This window comes from Theropithecus gelada, chromosome 10 (assembly GCF_003255815.1).
Source record: "Theropithecus gelada isolate Dixy chromosome 10, Tgel_1.0, whole genome shotgun sequence".
NCBI lineage: Eukaryota > Metazoa > Chordata > Mammalia > Primates > Cercopithecidae > Theropithecus > Theropithecus gelada.
The window spans coordinates 32210236-32227975 of record NC_037678.1 but is presented as its reverse complement, the minus strand read 5'-3'; the positions used below and the strand labels follow the sequence as shown (position 1 = coordinate 32227975).

The 17740-nt window shown below is 61.3% G+C and overlaps 1 protein-coding gene across 1 annotated transcript in view; it reads left to right on the top strand.

Annotated features, from left to right (window-relative positions):
* Nucleotides 1-17740, top strand: part of ARVCF (ARVCF, delta catenin family member) — a 47855-nt gene that overhangs the window by 24235 nt on the left and 5880 nt on the right. Inside the window, exons 2-9 of the mRNA XM_025400532.1 lie at nt 2831-3058; nt 11543-11701; nt 11895-12421; nt 13384-13883; nt 14535-14718; nt 15536-15653; nt 16023-16194; nt 16898-16915. Of these exons, the coding sequence (XP_025256317.1) occupies nt 2849-3058; nt 11543-11701; nt 11895-12421; nt 13384-13883; nt 14535-14718; nt 15536-15653; nt 16023-16194; nt 16898-16915 (1888 nt within the window). The 5' untranslated portion in view covers nt 2831-2848. The remainder of the gene's footprint in view (nt 1-2830; nt 3059-11542; nt 11702-11894; nt 12422-13383; nt 13884-14534; nt 14719-15535; nt 15654-16022; nt 16195-16897; nt 16916-17740) is intronic.

Below are 17740 nucleotides of genomic sequence, written 5' to 3'. Positions count from 1 at the left end.
TTTGGGTGGGGGGTCGTGAGGGGTCCACCCGACAGGGCAATGCTGGGCTCTTCCCAGGTTAGGGGAGGCCAAGGTGGCATTGGCTAGAGAGGACAGCCAGAGTCCCTGCAGCGTCCCCCTTCCCAGCCTGCCCCCAAGGCTCTCCTGGGCTCTAGCAAAAGTAAATCTGGTGCCCACTCTGCCCAGCATCCACTCAGGCCCCATCGATCTTAAGAATCCATGCACATTTTGCTTTCCTTGACGTGATATATTACTTGAATATAAAAGCAGCATTTTGAGTTATCATCTGAAAAGCAGCCCTCTATGGTTCTGGGCTGGGATCCCTTGTATCCACATGGGCTCCTGTCATAGGCCAGAGGCTACTCTGTCAGAGGAGTGGACCTGGGCCTTCCGTGCTCTGCCTGGAGCGTGTCCCAGGTTGCTCTTGAGACACCTGAGGTGCCAAGGCCATGACCTGCGGGCCCAGGGCACTTTCCCCCAGAGCAAATGCAGGGCATACCTTGTAGCTGGGACAGATGGCACAGGCCCAGCACCGAGGTCTCTGCTGTCCTGAGCATGGCTGCCAGACTCTCCCCCCAAACACTGGCCAGTGTTTCTGGATGTCTCCAGAGAGACACATGGTCATTTTGCACCAATTGAGCCAAGTTGGGCAATGAGAAGGTCAGTGTGGGGTTTGGTCACCTTCCCACTGTGGCCTTGGAGTTGAGCCCTCAGCCAGAGCCAGTGGGCCCTTTTAGGGTGGGCATCTTTAGACCCCAGAGCCAGGGTGTGCTGGAGAGGCTTAGGTCAGATAAGCTGTCCTCAGGGTCTGCGACCCAAGCCTGGTCCTGCTAGATGGGGGATGGGGCGTGTGGTGTAGGTGAGGGTCCATGTCTCTGCACAGGGAGGGAAGTAAGCCAGCCCAGGTCCACGAAGCCAATGACTACCCTGTGGTCCCGATTGTTGCCATCCAGGGCTGCATCCCATTCCCTTCTGCCCCTTGATTCCGAGGTTCGGCTGAGACGGGCTTGTGCTACAGCCAGGACTGGGCTGGGGGCTCCAGTGACATGGCCCCTGCCATCTGCCCTGGCCCTCCCAGGGGGAATACCCTACCATTCCCACCTCAGGCCCAGAACTGGATTCAGTCCATTCATGCACAAGGCTCCCCTGTGTTGGTGGGTCTGGGACCTGTGTGTGGATAGACAGCATCAGGTGTGTAGAGAAGAGCCGTGTGACCATGCTCTGCGTGTGCAGTGCTGTTTTTCCCTTTGCTGGAGCATCCAGTCTGCACCTCAGTCTCGGGTGGCAGCCCCCAGCTCTCCCTGCATTCTTCCATTCTGTGGCTGGCTTAAAACAGCTCCTCCACTCACGCTGGCTTCCCCGAAAGTTCGTGTTGACAGTTCATTTGTGGGACAGGTGCTGCGGAAATGGAGAGCAGCTTTTGGGGCCTGCACTGGTCTCTCGCCCTTGCTGGGCCTGTTTTCCCAGCTGTTGGTGGTGCTGGGCTCCACGGTGTCTCTTCACCTATGAGGTGCACCCATGTCCTCGCACCGTGTTGCTGGCCCAGCCAGCACTGGCGCAACTGAGCTCAGCGCTGGTTTTTCTCTTAGGGGCTCTGTCCTTGCAGCTGGCTCCATCCAGACCAGTGAGCAGCAGTGCTGATCCTCTGGGGATGTCACCTGCCATGTGTGTCCTCCCCATGGAGGGCCCTATATTGGTGCAAGGGCAAGGGATCCAGCAGTCAGCCTCAGCAGGCTGGCGGGACCGGCCAGGAGGATGCCTGAGCAGGCCTGGGCACTGGGCCATGCTCACTGTGCTCCGGGCAGTGTGGCCTCGTGGCTATGCCCTGCCCACTGCAGTGAACCTGGATCTGAGCTCCATATACTTGTCCTGCTTCTTTTTACCCGTGAAAAACAAACATCCTGGGCAGCCAGGGAGCAAGCCGGGAGGGAAAGTGCTGGTTTGTCACTGTAGTTGCCAAGCCCTCATGGCCCCTGCCTGCTCCCCTGGGGCCCTGAAGGGCAACACTGGGCTGGGCCCGGCACACCCAATCCCACCCTGTGCCTGGCCTCCGATGCCTGGCCCCTGCCCTTTTCTGGATAAGGCATCACACACACCAGCCACTTCCAGGCTTAGGATCTCTAACTTCATGCACCCCCAGCCAGAACCTCAACCAGGCTTGTCCTCAGTTTTCACTCTGTCACGTGTAGCAGGCACCACCTTTGTTCCTGGCCAATGTGGATGTGAGTGGAGGCTGGACTGCTGGTCTGCAGACCAATGTTGCCGGGAGCTCTCAGGCTATGGTCACGTGTGCCTGCCTCAGGGTCTTGGGTACCCATCAGTGGAGCAGCTTCTCACTCCCTGCTTGCTGGCCACACTGGCCATGCCACACCTGCTGTGTGGCTACAAATGGTCCCCCACCCTTTCTGGGCCTTGGCATCTGCCTCTGTGAGATGGGAGTGAGGTGGCCCTGTGAAATGGAGGGTGAGCTGGCATGTGCTATGGGCAGCAGAGGGCCTGGGAGGTAGGAAGCTCTCATCATACCAGCTCTTCCTGCCCTTCCCAGCGGGTTCCAAGCTGCCCACGGCCCATGTTTCTGCTAGGCCTTAGCAGGAAGTGGAGGAGCCAGGTCAGAGTCCCGTGACCCATGGGGAGTGAGCCCGCTGCTTCCAGACAGTCTCGGATTAATGACTTTTAATTTAGAATTTAATCAATGTGCTTCCCTCTAGAGGGCTGGATGCTCTGGTCTGGGAGTGAGTTGTATGGTCTGTGAGTGGGGCGGGCAGGGGCCCGTGATGGCCTTGCCAGGCTGGTGCCCCACCCCACTGAGCTTGCTCTGCTTTGCCTGCAGCTGGCGGGCGCCCTGGTCATGGAGGACTGCAATGTGCACTCGGCTGCCAGCATCCTGGCCTCGGTGAAGGAGCAGGAGGCCCGCTTCGAGAGGCTGACACGGGCACTGGAGCAAGAGCGGCGCCATGTTGCCCTGCAGCTGGAGCGTGCCCAGCAGCCTGGCATGGTCAGTGGTGGCATGGGCGGTGGGCAGCCCCTGCCAATGGCCTGGCAACAGCTGGTCCTCCAGGTAACAGCCTAGTGACTTGGGAAGGGTGAAAATTGCCAAATGGGAAAACAATCAGTGGGTCCTGGTGGACCACAAGCCAGCATGCAGTTGCTTATTGCAAGATTTGATGGGGCTCCTGGGGAGGAAAGGAAAATGGGATCCCAGGTTGGGCTGGACCCACTTGGGTATGCTAGGTACCATGTGAAGAGTGGGCAGGACACAGCCCAACACTCAGAACAGCACCCTCCCCTGAGCCCTCAGGGCCCAGGCAGCTGGATGGGGTCTGTTCTGGGCAGCTCTTTGGTCTACCTAGAGACACTTTAGGGGTTTGCCTGCCTCATGCCTAACCCTGCTACGGTGTTCATTGCATGCTCTGGTGGGTCAGCCCCAGCAGGAGGCTGGAGCAAGGCCCAGAGCTCTGCCTGCAGCTTAGAGGCTGACCTGGGAGCCTCATTTTCTCTGCTGGCCATTATCCTCAGAATGGGCTCAGGCCCCTACTCAGCCTCAGGAGATATAGAGCCCTCTGTGTTCCATGGCCAGGCCCTAAGAACTCTAAAGTTGGGGTATGCAGTGAACAGTTAGACCACTGGGACACCCCATTCCCAGCACCCCAGTGCTCTAACCTGTAGATGAAACAGCAGGGGCCCCTGGCTTGGGGTTGGGAGGCTGGAACAAGTACATGCAGGGAGACCTGGGATGTGGTGTGATTATCATGGTTCCTGTTACTGACTGAGGCCTAGTGCAGTGAGGAGTCAGGGTGGAGCTGTCCCAGCAGCCGCTGATAAGGGGGGCCCTCCTTACCACCCAGCTTAGAGGCCGGGGGGTTGCCTCCTGCTGTGGCCTCTGGGTTCTTCACAGAGTGACCCTAAGAGGGCTCACCCAGCAGAGTCTTGTCTCCCTGGCTCAGCTCCCTGCCCCTCTAAACCCAGCAACCAGACTTCCCCCAGCACACTCCCAGCACCTGCACCCCCACCCGCCCTTCTTTGGTCCTGCTGGGCTCTGACTCTAGGAACATGTGCCTGGCACACACATGCCAGGAGCTTGGGGCAGCCTGGCCCTTCTCGTCTAGAGAGAAAAGGAGCAAATGCTGGTCTCTGCTGAGGCGGCCCCATGGGCTCTCCTCACCTGACTGGGGCATGTGGGGCTCAGAACCAGCAGCCTGTGTCAGGCCGAGGGACCTGGGGTTGGTGACTACTCCCTGAGTCTTGGTGTCCTGTTGGCCAGCAGGCAAGTCACGCTTCCTACGTCTGCTCACGAGATCCTCATAAAAGGCCCAGCCCAGCACCAGTGCATGGTCAGTGCCAAATTAATGTCCCCAGAGGGTCTGAGACTCACTGGGGGGGCCCTTTTTCATGGCTCCTGGTGCTCAGAGGCCTCTGGTGGGTCCCAGTGCTAGGACCACCCTCACAGCCTCAGACTTGAGATACTCCAAAATGTGAGGCCTGTACCCTCAAACTTGAGCAGGGGAAGCAGAATGCTGGGCCCAGCTGGGCCACATGGGGACAGTAGAAGCCAGTGACCCCAAGGCCGCCTCTCAGGCGCCAGTGTGCTCAGTCCAACCCTCCCAGACCGGAACAGTCCTCAGACAGGCAGTGTGGGAGGACCCGAGGCACCCCAGAGGGTTGATGCCCTGGTGGGAAGATGTTCCCACAGCCTGGAGCTACCCTGACCTCCTCAAGCAAAATACTTCAAGACCTCGGGCTATTGCCCCTCCACCTACCACCCTTGCCCCTGAACTCCCCACCCCGGCCCCACTCCACCCCTGCCCTTGATTTTCTCAGGCTGGGATTGAAGAGAGCATGTGTTGCCAGGGCTGCAGCTCAACTGGCTGGGCTGATGAGGATACTAGGGGAGGCAGGGCCACATTGGGCTGGCCAGGCTTCCCAGATTGGTCTCAGTAGGAAGTGCCTAGCAATCTACCTGCTGAGCCACAGGGTCAGAGCCTGGGCTTTGGGAAGCCGGGCAACGGCAGGCAAGGCAGGTAGCTGGGGGCTGAGGCTGGGGAACCAGGTCAGGGGGAGTGCTCCTGCACTCACGGGGCTGCTCCAGGATCCTGGCTACCTGCCCTTCATCTTCCAGCAGGAAGGGGCCCCTCCTCTAGACAGCCAGCTGAAGCAGGACTGACGCCCACCTGGTGGGGAGGGGTGCCATCAGGGAACTTGCCTCGGGCTCATCTGAGGTGGGTAGGTGGCTGGGGCACTAGCAACTGGTGCAGTTGAGAAGATGGAGCCAGCTTAAAGATAAGATGCGGGTGCGTTTCTGGCGCAGTGCTTGGTCCTCTGCGCTCTGCTCCAGGGGTTCCAGGCAGGTCTGCCCTAGATGCAAGATACAGGAGTTTGGCCAATACTAGGGTAGCTCACCCCTCTGCAGGTGGGGGAACTGAGACTCAGAGGGGCACACTGTGGGCACCTAGAAACTTGAGCATGCTAGCCGATTGGCCTCCGTATATGGCATTCAGGGCAGCAGGGTGTGGTCCCTGCAGAGGCTGTTTTCTGAGGGGTCCGTGGAGAAGCCAGTGGGAGGCCTGGGCCCGAGCCCTTTCTCTTTCCAGACCCACTGAGCCTCTCTGGGTTGGTCCCAGCTCATTTCATTTCGGAACCTGTTTCCCTGTTCGTGATGCTGGAGCCATTGGCTTGGCCTTTGTGGGGTTTGACATAAGAAGGTGGCTCCAGCCCAGCCCTTCCCATCCCGTTTTTCACCGAAGCAGAACCAGACTCCCTAGGGTGTGGCCCACATTGAGGCTGGCCTGGGGGAGCGGTGGGGGTGCACTCCGGGGTTCTGTGCCTCGATGGGGAGAGCCCAAGATACAAAGTGGGGGTCCCCTGCTGGGCCCTTTTCCAGGTCCCCAGTGAACTCTGTGGGGACAGTTCCTTGCAGGTCCCTTCGGAGTGGCGGCTAGGCAGGAGGGTGAGGGGCGGATCTGGGAGACTGGAGGGATCTCGCAGACCGTGACTGCTGTCTCACCGGCCCCCATTTCACGGCAGGTGAAACTGAGTCTCAGCCAGGTTTGTGCCAGTGAGGGAGGCCTTGCGCTCTGTCCATCGCAGCACGGGCACCTGCCCTGCCGGAACTATTTCCCCCTCAGCAGGCGGAGTGAAGTGTGGTCATAAACCGAGGCCTGGGAAGGACTTGGCCAAAGTCTTTCGGCGGGAAAATGACACCCCTGCCGCGGGGAGGGGAGGGAGCAGACGCCCAAGCCAGCAGTGAGTCGGGGGTGGGGGTGGGGGGGTGGGTGGACAGGGTACGACCCCGGGGCTGCAGGCCCCACCCCCTGTCTCTGGGGGGCGGGACCTCACCCCGCCCACCCGTCACGCCCTCCCCGGCCCCCGCCACGCCCCACCTGGGCGCGGCCCCGCCCGATTGGCTGCTCGCCGTGACCGCCGCCAGATCCGCCCCCGCGGGGAGCGAGTCCGCCGAGCCTGAGCCCGAGCGGCCGAGGCGCCGGAGCCGAGCCTGGTCCAGCCACAGCCACCCTCGCCGCTGGCCAGAGCCCCCGAGCCCCGGCCCGATGCCGGCCGAACTCAGACAGGTTGGAGGGAAGTTGGCTTGGGGGGACCCTGGCCCAGGGGTCGGAGGCGGAGGGCGGGGCGCCGGCCTGCCCGGGACGACCAGCTTTTGTTCCGCGGAGCCGCTGGCCCGAGGCGGCTATTGTCTTGCGCCCCTGGCTGGGCTGCGTCAGCCTAGGGCCAGGGCAAGGCGGGTGGCAGTGTGAGTGCGGTGCCCCCGGGTGTGCAGGAGGGGCCGTGGGGACTGTGGAGCCCATCCCCGGGTCCTCGGGGGCCGGGACCCCTGGCAGTTTGACCCTCCTCTTGGAACCGGCCGGGACCGGATGGGCGCTTCCTGGCCAGCGCCCAGGACAGGTGCCTGGGGACACGGGTGGAGAGCCAGGGCCTTCCTGAGCAGCTTCTGTCTGTGCAGGAAGGAGGCTGGAGTCTGAAGAGGGAAGCCCGGGTAGGCCTTCTGCTCCCTGAGAGGCTTCCTCCTCTTCCCTCCACACCCCCTGCGCCGGCTCTGACTCCCGGGACCTGCAAAGGAGCTTCCGGAGCTTTAATGGAAGTCTTCTCTGCTTCTGAGGCGCACGTGATGGGAGGGGTAGAGACAGGCCCTGCCCACTAATGGATGCTGGAGGGGATCTCTAAGGAAAACGGGGTCCTCCCCCTCTCAGCATTGAGGCGGGGCGGGGGGGCGGAGGCATAGGCAGTCTGCTCTCTGCTTTGAGCAGTGCTGGATTCAGTAATAGGCAGGGAAACTGAGCAGAGGAGAGACCAGCCAAGACCCTCTGTGGTGGGAGGCAGGTCTCCCACACAACTGCCCACCTGGGTAGCCAGGCCCCTGCCTGTCATACGGCCCTGGTGTGGCCCCCAGAGTCTGGCCCTCAGAGATGGAGGGAATGGTTTTTGGGAAATCCATGGTCACAGTGTGTCTGATGACCCTGAGCTGAGCTTGGGGAGGCTGAGGTGGATGACAGTCAGCCCTGCTCTCCCACCCCAAGCTTGCTCCCCCAGCTTGGCTTTTTGTCTTCTCTGCCTGGGGCCAAGCCCTGGCAGGTGCACTGCTGTGTGGAGGAGTGAGCTCCAGGTCCTGGAGACTGGTCAGAAGCTGTGGCACTAAGGGAAAGGGCATTTTGTGGTGGCCAAGGGCTTGCTGCCTGGTGGAAGATGCCAGCCTGGCTTGTCCTGGACTCTACCTGGGAGGGCCATGCTGGGGATGGAGGAGATTCATTCATTCATCCAACTGATGGCAGCCACCTCCTGCCCTCTGGGAGCCTGGCCTGCAGGTGTGAGATCCAGGTGTGCAATCTCACTTTAACTCTTTCCCTGTGTGTGCTAGCCAGGCCGTGGACAGGGGAGGAGCCTGCTCCTGCAGTCTGTTCTTCAGGACACAGACTGTGGTTGTACATCTGTGAAGTCCAGCGGTTCGGGTAGATAAGTGCTATGGGACCAGGGCCCAGCCACCTGTCCACCAGCAGTCCCTCTCTGTGTTAGTCCAGTCTTGCTTTTCTGCTCCCTGTGTTCCTTGCATTTTGCCACAAAGGTAGGACTAGTGCTACCCGGCATGTCCCATGACCGCAGCCCCCTCTGTCATTCCCACCTTCTTGTGAAGAAGCTGAGTCCCAGGTGCGTGATGGGGCCCAGAGCCCCTATGCTGGGCTCATCCCTGTGTTCCTAGGACCCTCTTGTGAGCAGGGGTAGGTGGTCTACCTCCCTGGCCACTCTGGCCCTTCCCACAAGCCCAAGGGAGCTCATGGGAAATCTCAGGCCTGGGCAGCAGCCTGTTTCCAGGCCAGTCCTGGGGGCCCCGGACCTGGTGCACCAGAGATTGAAGAGCCAAGGGAGGGGTGAGTGCTGGGAGCCTGGGCAGGATGCAAGAGGAGCAAGGATGGAGCCCCGGCTGGGGAGGAGGTGATGAGAGACGACTGACAGAATGCAGCATATGGGGTTGGACTGGAGGTAGGGTGTTCAGGGTAGACCCGATGTCTAGAGTGCAGAGGGGAACAGCCCAGAGTCGGGTCTGAGGCAGAGGCTGTGTGAGGCTGCAGGTCCCTGAGAGTGGGCCAGTCTGGGCAGGCGCACGTCAGACATGGACACTGGGGCCAGACAGGGATCCAGGGACTGCAGCCAACTCCTCTGTTGAGAGTCAGCCCACCATTCCACAGCCCCACCCTAAAGATGTTGCAGAGACCTGAGCCACCAGATGGCTAGGGCCTCTCACTACTCTACACCTCAATTTCTCCCTCTGCCAGCCAGCTCTGAGACTCCCAGAGTGGATGTTGGGCAGGTGATTGGCAGAGTTGGTGGCCCCTGTCCCTGTGTGTTGAGAGTCTGTGAGGCCCTGCCTGGATAAGGGTCTTGACACACGATGGAGGACGGGAGGATGTGTGCTCACGAGTGTGCCTCAGGGAACAGTGGGCGCCGTGCCCTTGGGGTGCTGTTAGAGCACACAGGTTGATGTGCTCGGCCTGTGCCAGGCTGGGTATTCGCACAGGTACATGTACGTGCCTGTGTCCCTGTCTGAGGGGTCACGTATATGCATGTGTGTGTGCCTGGGCATGTGTAGCGGGGGCCGGGCTTTATCACTGGCTGACTCATGCTCCTGCCAGCCGGGTGAAGTCATCGCCCATTTTTAGCTCCCTGAGGTCATTTGCCAGCAGGGACTCTTGGGGCCTTGGGATCCTACTGCCGAGCTGCTAGGCCGGGGCTGATGGGTGATGCCGCACGGTTGCCAGGTCTTGCTGGGGGGGACCTGGCTCTCCTGGACCACCCCAGCTCTGCTTGTCAGACCTGCACCACAGCCTTGGTGGGAGGGATAAGCTGGGCCACAGAGTGGCATCCGGGTCCTGAGATGTCCTCCCCTTTTCGTCTCCCCCTTACCCCCACTGCCTACCTAGGGAGGAGGGGGCTCTTCTCTGAGTCTTTAATAGATGTAAATATATGCATCTATGAGGGGCCACATCCCACTGGCAGAGTGTCCTGGGTAACATCCCCTCAGTCTTGCTGCATACCCTCCTCACCCCGTTGCCAGAACTGCAGCCCCTCGGTGCCTGGGCACCTGCTTGAACTCTGATGAGCTCCCCCAGGGCCCAGCAGAGAGAGCTCAGGGCCTGACACACATTTGCCAGATACAGATGGGGTAGCCCAGCCCCAGCAGTGATGGGCCACACAAGCCTTCTCCTGCTTCAGAGCAGTCCCAGCTCCCCAGTGCCTTTGGAGAAGAGCCCAGCCTGCCCTGCGTGGCGGCATACCAGTTGTCCCCACTCTAGGCCTCAGTCTATTTTTTTTTCTCAGGGAACAGGTCCCCTTTTCCTAGCCAGGCATTCCACGTACATCTCAAGACTGAGGGTGAGATGAGGCCCAAAGGCTTCCTTGCCAGATTGCCTTCTCTGGGGATGCTTGAAATCCCACTTGCACTGTGAAGTTCTAGGTAAATCCTCTCCCCCTGCCAGGCCTCAGTTTTCCCATCTATAAAGTTACCTGTCATCCTCTAAGACCCTGCCCCGGGAGAGGGGGAGGTACCTTCTGTGGCCACTTCCTTCCTCTGTCAGTGAGCCTGAGGGATACACCTGTCCTAACATGTTGGTGCAGGCCCCTTCCTGGACACCTGCACTGCGTGCATTTGGGGGTCAAGTATTCCACCAGGATAGGACCCTGACCTGGGGAGGCTTCCCAGCCCACAGGCCTTGGTAGGAAGGTCCTGAGGGCAGCGCTGAGTATCTAGCCTGGCTCACCTCCCAGGCCCAAGAATGGGCAGAGTCTCCCTCTGGAGCCTGGCAGAGAGCTTGGTATCTGTGCAGGCCCCAGGGGGCCCAGGCAAGGGACCCATTGTGCAGGGACCAGGGGCCTGGGCCACAGAGCGGGGCCTGTCCTCCTGCTGACCCTGCCCTGGCTGCCTGGGAATGTGCTCCCCCTCACCCACCCACCAGGGCTTGGGTTTCAGCTTCTGCCCGTCCTGGCTAGATGCCAATCCCCGGATGTTGGTGCCATGTGGCCCTGGGGCCAGGCACCTGTGCAGTCAGAGGCCCAGAGCAGGCTGTGGGTCTCAGGTCCTCAAGCCACTCAGCGCAGCAGGGGTTGGGCCTGGCTCTGATGTGGGCCAGCCTATCCTCTTTGAGCCTCAGTTTTCCCACTGGCAAGTCTAGTCAGTAGGCATGTGGATAGAAAGGTCTCAGTCCAGAGCTGTCTTGCCTAGAATTCCAGTGTCGTCACCCCATGCAGAATGGTGGCAAGGGCACCCATAGGCTCAAATCCACTGTGTCTGATCTCTGATACGATGCCCAGAGTCTCAGTCACTGGGGGCGCCAGCCACTGGCCTGAGGTAGGGCCAGGCTGTACCTGCACAACACTAAAGAATGTCTGGGCTGGAAAGAGTAAGGATGTATTGGTGCTACAGGTGCATAGAGCGTTCTGGGAACTGCGTATTTCTGTCCCTTGAGGGCGTCTGGCTGGCGTTGGTGGCGGGAACCTTAGTGTGGCCACAGTAGTCAGTAGGCAGTGCTGAAACAGCCCCCACAAGGCTTCTATACTCAAGGTTTCTGGGGTAGGTGAGGGAGGAGGCCCCAGGACACCATGATGTCCCAGCTAGGGGTGGCGGGTGACATCAGGAATGCATCCCGCAGGTCTCACTGGCACCTCGTGGGGCCTGGAGGAGCCTGTGGCAGCCAGGCCATGCAGCTTGGGGAGGGCCCTCTAGACTTCACCCCCAGGGTCTGTGGCCTTATCTGCCAACTCAGCCTGAGGAGGCGTGGGATGGGGGTCCAGCCCCAGGGTCACCCCAGGATGGGGTGCCAGGGCAGGGTTAGCACCTTGATGTTCAGAGGGCAAGAACTTATTGCTGTCCTTACTAGCTTGGGCCGAGACAGGCCCTGGGGTGGGTGGGTTTAGGACCAGGAGGAAGGCACCCTGGTGTGCTGGCCAGCACGAGCTGAGGCAGAGCTGCTGTGCGTGGGGACCTGCACTCCAGGGATGATTGAGCAGCAGGCCTGCCCACCAATGCCCCTCCTTGCCCCAGGAGCAGAGCCCAGGCAGCCAGGCCTCACTGGCCACGATGCCGGAGGCGCCTGATGTGCTGGAGGAGACCGTGACGGTGGAGGAGGACCCCGGCACACCCACTTCCCATGTGTCTATTGTCACATCTGAAGATGGCACGACCCGGCGCACCGAGACCAAGGTATGGACAGGCCCAGGCAGTGGGTAGGTGAGCAGGGCCAGGCTGCTGTAGCTGTCTCACCTGCAGAGTGGACATGGAAGCTTGCCACCGGGGGCCTCATTGCTCGAGTGGGAAATTAAGGCCAGCCAGGCCCCAACAAAGCGGTTTCTATGTCTCTCGGGCTACCCCACCTACCTGCCTATTCATCTACCAGGTCACCAAGACTGTCAAGACGGTGACCACTCGGACAGTACGCCAGGTGCCCCTGGGCCCAGACGGACTCCCCCTGCTGGATGGCGGCCCCCCACTAGGCCCTTTTGCCGATGGTGCCCTGGACCGGCATTTCCTGCTGCGTGGTGGTGGCCCGGCAGCCACACTCTCTCGAGCCTACCTCAGCAGCGGGGCTGGCTTTCCCGAAGGCCCCGAGCCCCGGGACAGTTCCAGCTATGGCAGCCTGTCCCGAGGGCTGGGTGTGCGGCCCCCACGTGCTGGCCCCCTTGGCCCAGGCCCTGGTGATGGCTGCTTCACACTGCCTGGCCACCGGGAGGCCTTCTCAGTGGGTCCTGAGCCTGGGCCACCAGGTGGCCGCTCCCTGCCCGAGCGCTTCCAGGCAGAGCCGTATGGCTTGGAGGATGACACGCGCAGCCTGGCCGCTGATGACGAGGGTGGCCCTGAGCTGGAACCTGACTATGGCACGGCCACGAGGAGGAGGCCTGAGTGTGGGCGGGGCCTTCACACCAGGTGAGCTGCACCCCATTCCCTGTGGCTACCTCCTCTGGGAAGTCCACCCTCCACCCAACTACAGAGTGCCCCACTTGTGAAGTGGCTGCAGTTGAGTTAGTCATGCACGTTAGTTTGAATTGGCCTTGGCTCTTGTCAGGGAGAGAAGAAAGGTGGACCCTGGGGTGGTAGGAGTTCGGCTGGGCGCCATCCTGCAGGCCCAGGGCCTAGGAAAAGCTGGGAAGAGTGCGGACCACCGGCCTTGCTCCATCCACACTCTGGGTAACCAGAACCCAGAGCCCTGGCCCTTGTCACAGCCCCTGATTCTGTCCCCATTGCCCTCAGTTTCTGCATCTCTGGAGTGGGGACATGACCACAGCCCGGGTCTGGATTCTGTTGTGTGACCCTGGCCAAGTCACCTGACCACTCCTAGCCTCAGGGCAGTGGGTTTGATGACAGCAACCCACAGGGCTACTGAGAGTTAAGGAGATCTTGTGCCGCAAGGGCCTGGTGGCCTGAACACCCCTCGGATGGTCCTACTGGGATGGCTTCATGTGGAGAGAGCCATCTACCCCCTCTCCATCCTGACACAGCCAGAGATGGGCCTCATGGAAGATGGGGTGGTTTCGTGGAAGGGAGGTGGGTCTCTCCAGCAGCCGTAGCAGATATCGCACAGAAACATGTTTTGCTTGGGATCGGGGAACACTGCCTGGTGACAGCAGTGAGTGAGCTTGCTGTCCTGGGAGGGTTGCCTGGGTCCTGATAGCCTCTGGCTGGGGTTTGGCATTTGGCTGTGAATTGGTTCTCACTGGGCTGGTGCATGACTCTCTGTGTCCCCACCATGCTTCGGGCGGAGATGCAGGTGCTCTCAGCCCAGCCCTGCTGGGTGAGTTTGCAGTCCTGAAGAAGGTGTCATGGGGCAGCTCAGAGGCGGGGCTGGCGGCTGCTGTGACGATGTCCACGCGCCCCACTTGCCTGTGCAGGGCCTACGAGGACGCGGCAGATGATGGCGGCGAGCTGACAGATGAACGGCCTGCGTTCCCAGCGGTGACGGCGCCCCTGGCCCAGCCTGAACGGGGCAGCCTGGGCAGCCTGGACCGGCTGGTGCGGCGCTCGCCCTCAGTGGATAGCGCCCGCAAGGAGCCGCGCTGGCGGGACCCTGAGCTGCCTGAGGTGCTGGCCATGCTGCGGCACCCCGTGGACCCCGTGAAGGCCAATGCGGCCGCCTACCTGCAACATCTGTGCTTTGAGAACGAGGGTGTCAAGCGGCGTGTACGGCAGCTGCGGGGGCTGCCGCTGCTTGTGGCGCTGCTGGACCACCCGCGGGCTGAGGTGCGGCGCCGGGCCTGTGGGGCACTGCGCAACCTCTCCTATGGCCGTGACACTGACAACAAGGCCGCCATCCGGGACTGTGGTGGTGTGCCTGCCCTGGTGCGCCTGCTGCGGGCCGCCCGGGACAACGAGGTCCGCGAGCTTGTCACTGGTGAGTGGGACCTGGCCATGCCCACATCCCCTGGGAAGAGAAGAGTGCGAGGCTCAGCACGGGAGGAACGAGGCCACGCAGCCTGCGACCGCCTGGGAGAGTGCCCGGTGGGCAGGAGTGCAGCCACTGAGACGCTTGCCCCAGGAGCCAGTCATCAGGCCCAGATGCTGTGACAGGCTCCCCAGTCTCTACTATAGGCGGGAGGCTGACAGTGGGCCCCTCAGGCATGTCCCCTCACCTCCTGCCCCCACAGAAACTCCCCTGGGACCTGCCTCCTTGGTTCCCACCCCAACAGTGCAGTGGTGGGGCTTGTGCCTTGTGGGACCTGAGGGACAGGTAGGGTCACCTGACCATGTCTCTGTGAGGCCCTGTGGCCTCAGGAGTGTTAGTGCCACCTGCCGTGTGGCAGGGAATGGGTGGGACGGGACAGTACTGCCACACCCTTCTCTGCACCTCCTCCCCTTTGGGGTTCCTTCCTAGCTGGAAACCAGTACTGGTGTCCCTCAGAACCACTCACAGCTTTTGTTACTTCCTACTGTTCTGTGTGAGCTGGGACATGAGGAGAGTGGGACAGGTCCTGAGCGTGGCCACCTGGGGAGGTAGGCGGGCGGTGCATATGGTCAGCACGGGTTGGCCAATCACACCCCACAGGCACACTGTGGAACCTGTCGTCATATGAGCCCCTGAAGATGGTCATCATTGACCATGGCCTGCAGACACTGACCCATGAGGTGATCGTGCCCCACTCAGGATGGGAGCGTGAGCCCAACGAGGACTCCAAGCCACGGGATGCCGAGTGGACAACTGTCTTCAAGAACACGTCGGGCTGCCTGAGGTGTGGACCAGGCCTGGTGCTAAAGCCACATGCACACCAGGCCCTGTCCTTGTGGTCCCAGATAGTGTGGAAGATGGCGGCAAGCTTAGGAGCACCAGAGCCTGGGAGCTTCAGAGCTGTGGCACAAGTCCTGTGGATGAGAAGTGGGACCTGATGGGGCTGTACTCACCCCCAAGTGGTGCCCTAGTCTTCCCAGGGGCACCCTCTGGAGGGGTCTGTGTGGTACCATAGCCCTGCTTAGCTCTCACCTACCTTCCCATCACTTGACAGCCAGAGGGGAGCTGGGATCTCCCTGTTCATCTGTCTAGGAGGCTCATCCCAGCTACCTGTGACCTCTGCCCTTCCCCTCTTACCCCTGGGAGGCCCTGCTGACCCCACAGAGTCCTGGGTCCCCACAGCCTTGCTTGTCCATCAGGGTGTTCCCCCGCAGCCCTGCAGGCTCTTGACCTTGGGGTAAGGTGGGGCCTAGAGCTGCCATTGGGGTGGCGAGGGACCCAGAATTGCCCAAGCATAGGTTCAGGTCTCTCTGAGTCTACCTGTCCCTTTCTAGGTCAGCTGGGAGGCAGGAAAGCCCTGTCTTCCCCTGCCCAGCTATCCCCAGCCAAGACAGCTGTCTGCCAGGGCTCCCCTCCTGAGGCCGGGGGCAGTTCGCTTCTCCCACTTCGCTGAGCTCCAGGCTGTGGGGTCCTTTCCCGATAGTGCTAGGAGGGCAGCAGCAAGGGCCTGTTTTGCAGATGAAGACAAGCCCATGAGGCCAGAGTGGGGCTGGGGAGTTTGTGGTAGCCAGGGGTCACCTGACCTGCTCTTGGCCACACAGGAATGTGAGCTCTGATGGTGCTGAGGCCCGGCGGCGACTCCGGGAGTGTGAAGGGCTGGTGGACGCGCTCCTGCATGCCCTGCAGTCAGCAGTGGGCCGGAAGGACACGGACAACAAGGTGGGCAGGGACGGTCACAGCCTCATACCAAGGGCTGGAGAGACGATCATGCAGGTCCCGGGAGGCTGGAACTGTGGGAACAGCACAGGGGAATGGGTTTGTGGGTCTGGGGCGGTGTTCTGGGCATGGCCTGCCTCACAGTGACCACACTGAAGTAGGCACTGTCCTGCAGGCAGAAGATGCTCCATGAGGCAGGGGCTTCCTCCCATGGACCCTCCCTGGTGGTTACCGCCCTTTTGTCCCCCCAACTGAGGCCTCCCTGTCCCTTTGCTCCTGGTGCCTTCATGCACACCACCTGTGGCCAGTCTTTCCTGAGGGCTGGCCCTGTGCCTAGGGTGCCCTGCCCCAGCCACTCACCTCTCCCTGCAGTCGGTGGAGAACTGCGTGTGCATCATGCGGAACCTGTCCTACCACGTGCACAAGGAGGTGCCCGGGGCCGATAGGTACCAGGAGGCCGAGCCCGGGCCCCTGGGCAGTGCTGTAGTCTCCCAGCGCCGGAGGCGGGATGATGCCAGCTGCTTTGGTGGCAAGAAGGCCAAAGGTGGGTGGGGCGGACTGGGGTACCATCTCAACTCCTGCCCCAGCTGAAGGCTCTCTGTACACCCACAGCAGCCCATCCTGGAGGCCAGAGGACATCTGCACAGCCCCCAACAGGCAGGCAGGGAAGCTGGGAGCCAAGGAGGCTGGACTGCCCTGGGTCACATGGTTGACGGGGCCCAGGGTTGGGGGCCCAGGTCCAACCTTCCCCATCTACACTGTGGGACCCTCAGGGAGTACACAAGGGAAGCCTGGTGGTCCCACTGATGCCCAGACCCAGTCTCTATTCCGGGGAGAGTTCCACTCGCCCATGAGTTGAGAAAGAGCCATGGCTATTGCTGCCTGCTGACTGTTTACAGAATAGCTGTAGACTGCCTCCAACCTGTGGGGCAGTCACCCATCTGCCTGGGCAAGATGCCCTGCACACCACCTCTACCGCACTAGCAGGGTGTAGGTTCCCGGGACCTCCCCAGCAGCTGTGGGAAACCTGTGCGCCACCTGCTCCTGCCCCACTGACCCTAGGCCTCCTCCTCGTCCCACTGGTGGGTGCTCAGCACCCAGAAGTGATGGGATGAGGTTCCACATGCTGCCTGCTTGATCCAGGCTGTGCAGTGGGAACCTGAGGCCTCTGGGAGGGCATGGGGGGGTGATGAGTGCTGCCTGCTCAGGCTCCTCTCCTCTCTCCTCTGCTTCCTCCGGCCGCCCAGAGGAGTGGTTCCACCAAGGTGAGTCCCTTTTTATCCTGCTCTCCAGGCCTGGCATGTGCAGTGGGCACCTGGGAAGAGGCAAGCACATTCCAGCCCCAGGGCCCTGCCCCACCCTTGGCTTCATCACTCGGGCTGCCATCTTTATGACAGTGGCAGGTGGGAAGGCCAAGGGGCTCATTTTATCACCTCAGACTTGCCTACCTGGGCAGAGCCGGGCAGAGCCAAGAGTGGGCAGGGCCCGGGGATACTTGTCTCTAGGGGCACCAGGGAGCAGTCTGTTTCTCTGATAGAATGGGGCAGCATGTGGCTCAAAGGGATACAAGGGTCCTGTGAGGGTGAGCAGGGCAGGGACCTCAGGTCATCTGGCTCCACTCTGCTGCCTTGTGAGGGGGTAGAAGTGTCATCTGAGATGGGAGTGTGGCTGAGAGACAGTGGGCTCACTGTCACAAAGGTGTGCAAACCAGGGCTGCACAAATGTTAGGTGGGCTGCTGTGGGGTTTCTCCTGGCTAGTAGATCCTGGGACAATGTCCTGACCCCAGACTGGGGGAGTTTCCCCCTAGTTCTGCCTTACTGTGTGACCCAAGCGAGTCTTGTCCCGGTCAGCCTTCAGTTTCTCGGCTTGTATCCACCTGCAATCCAGCCAGGGCTCCTGGCTTCGTCGGTCTACATACCTGGCAGTTGCAAGGAAGCCACCGGGAGGGTCTGTGGTACAGCTTCCAGCACCTGGTGGGAGATGAGTCCTGGGATGTCCCCAGGCCCCATTGCCACCAACTCCTACCCCTAAACTGCCCAAACTCTGACAGTGGTGCTGCATTCCCACAGGTGCCCAGGCCTGGACATGG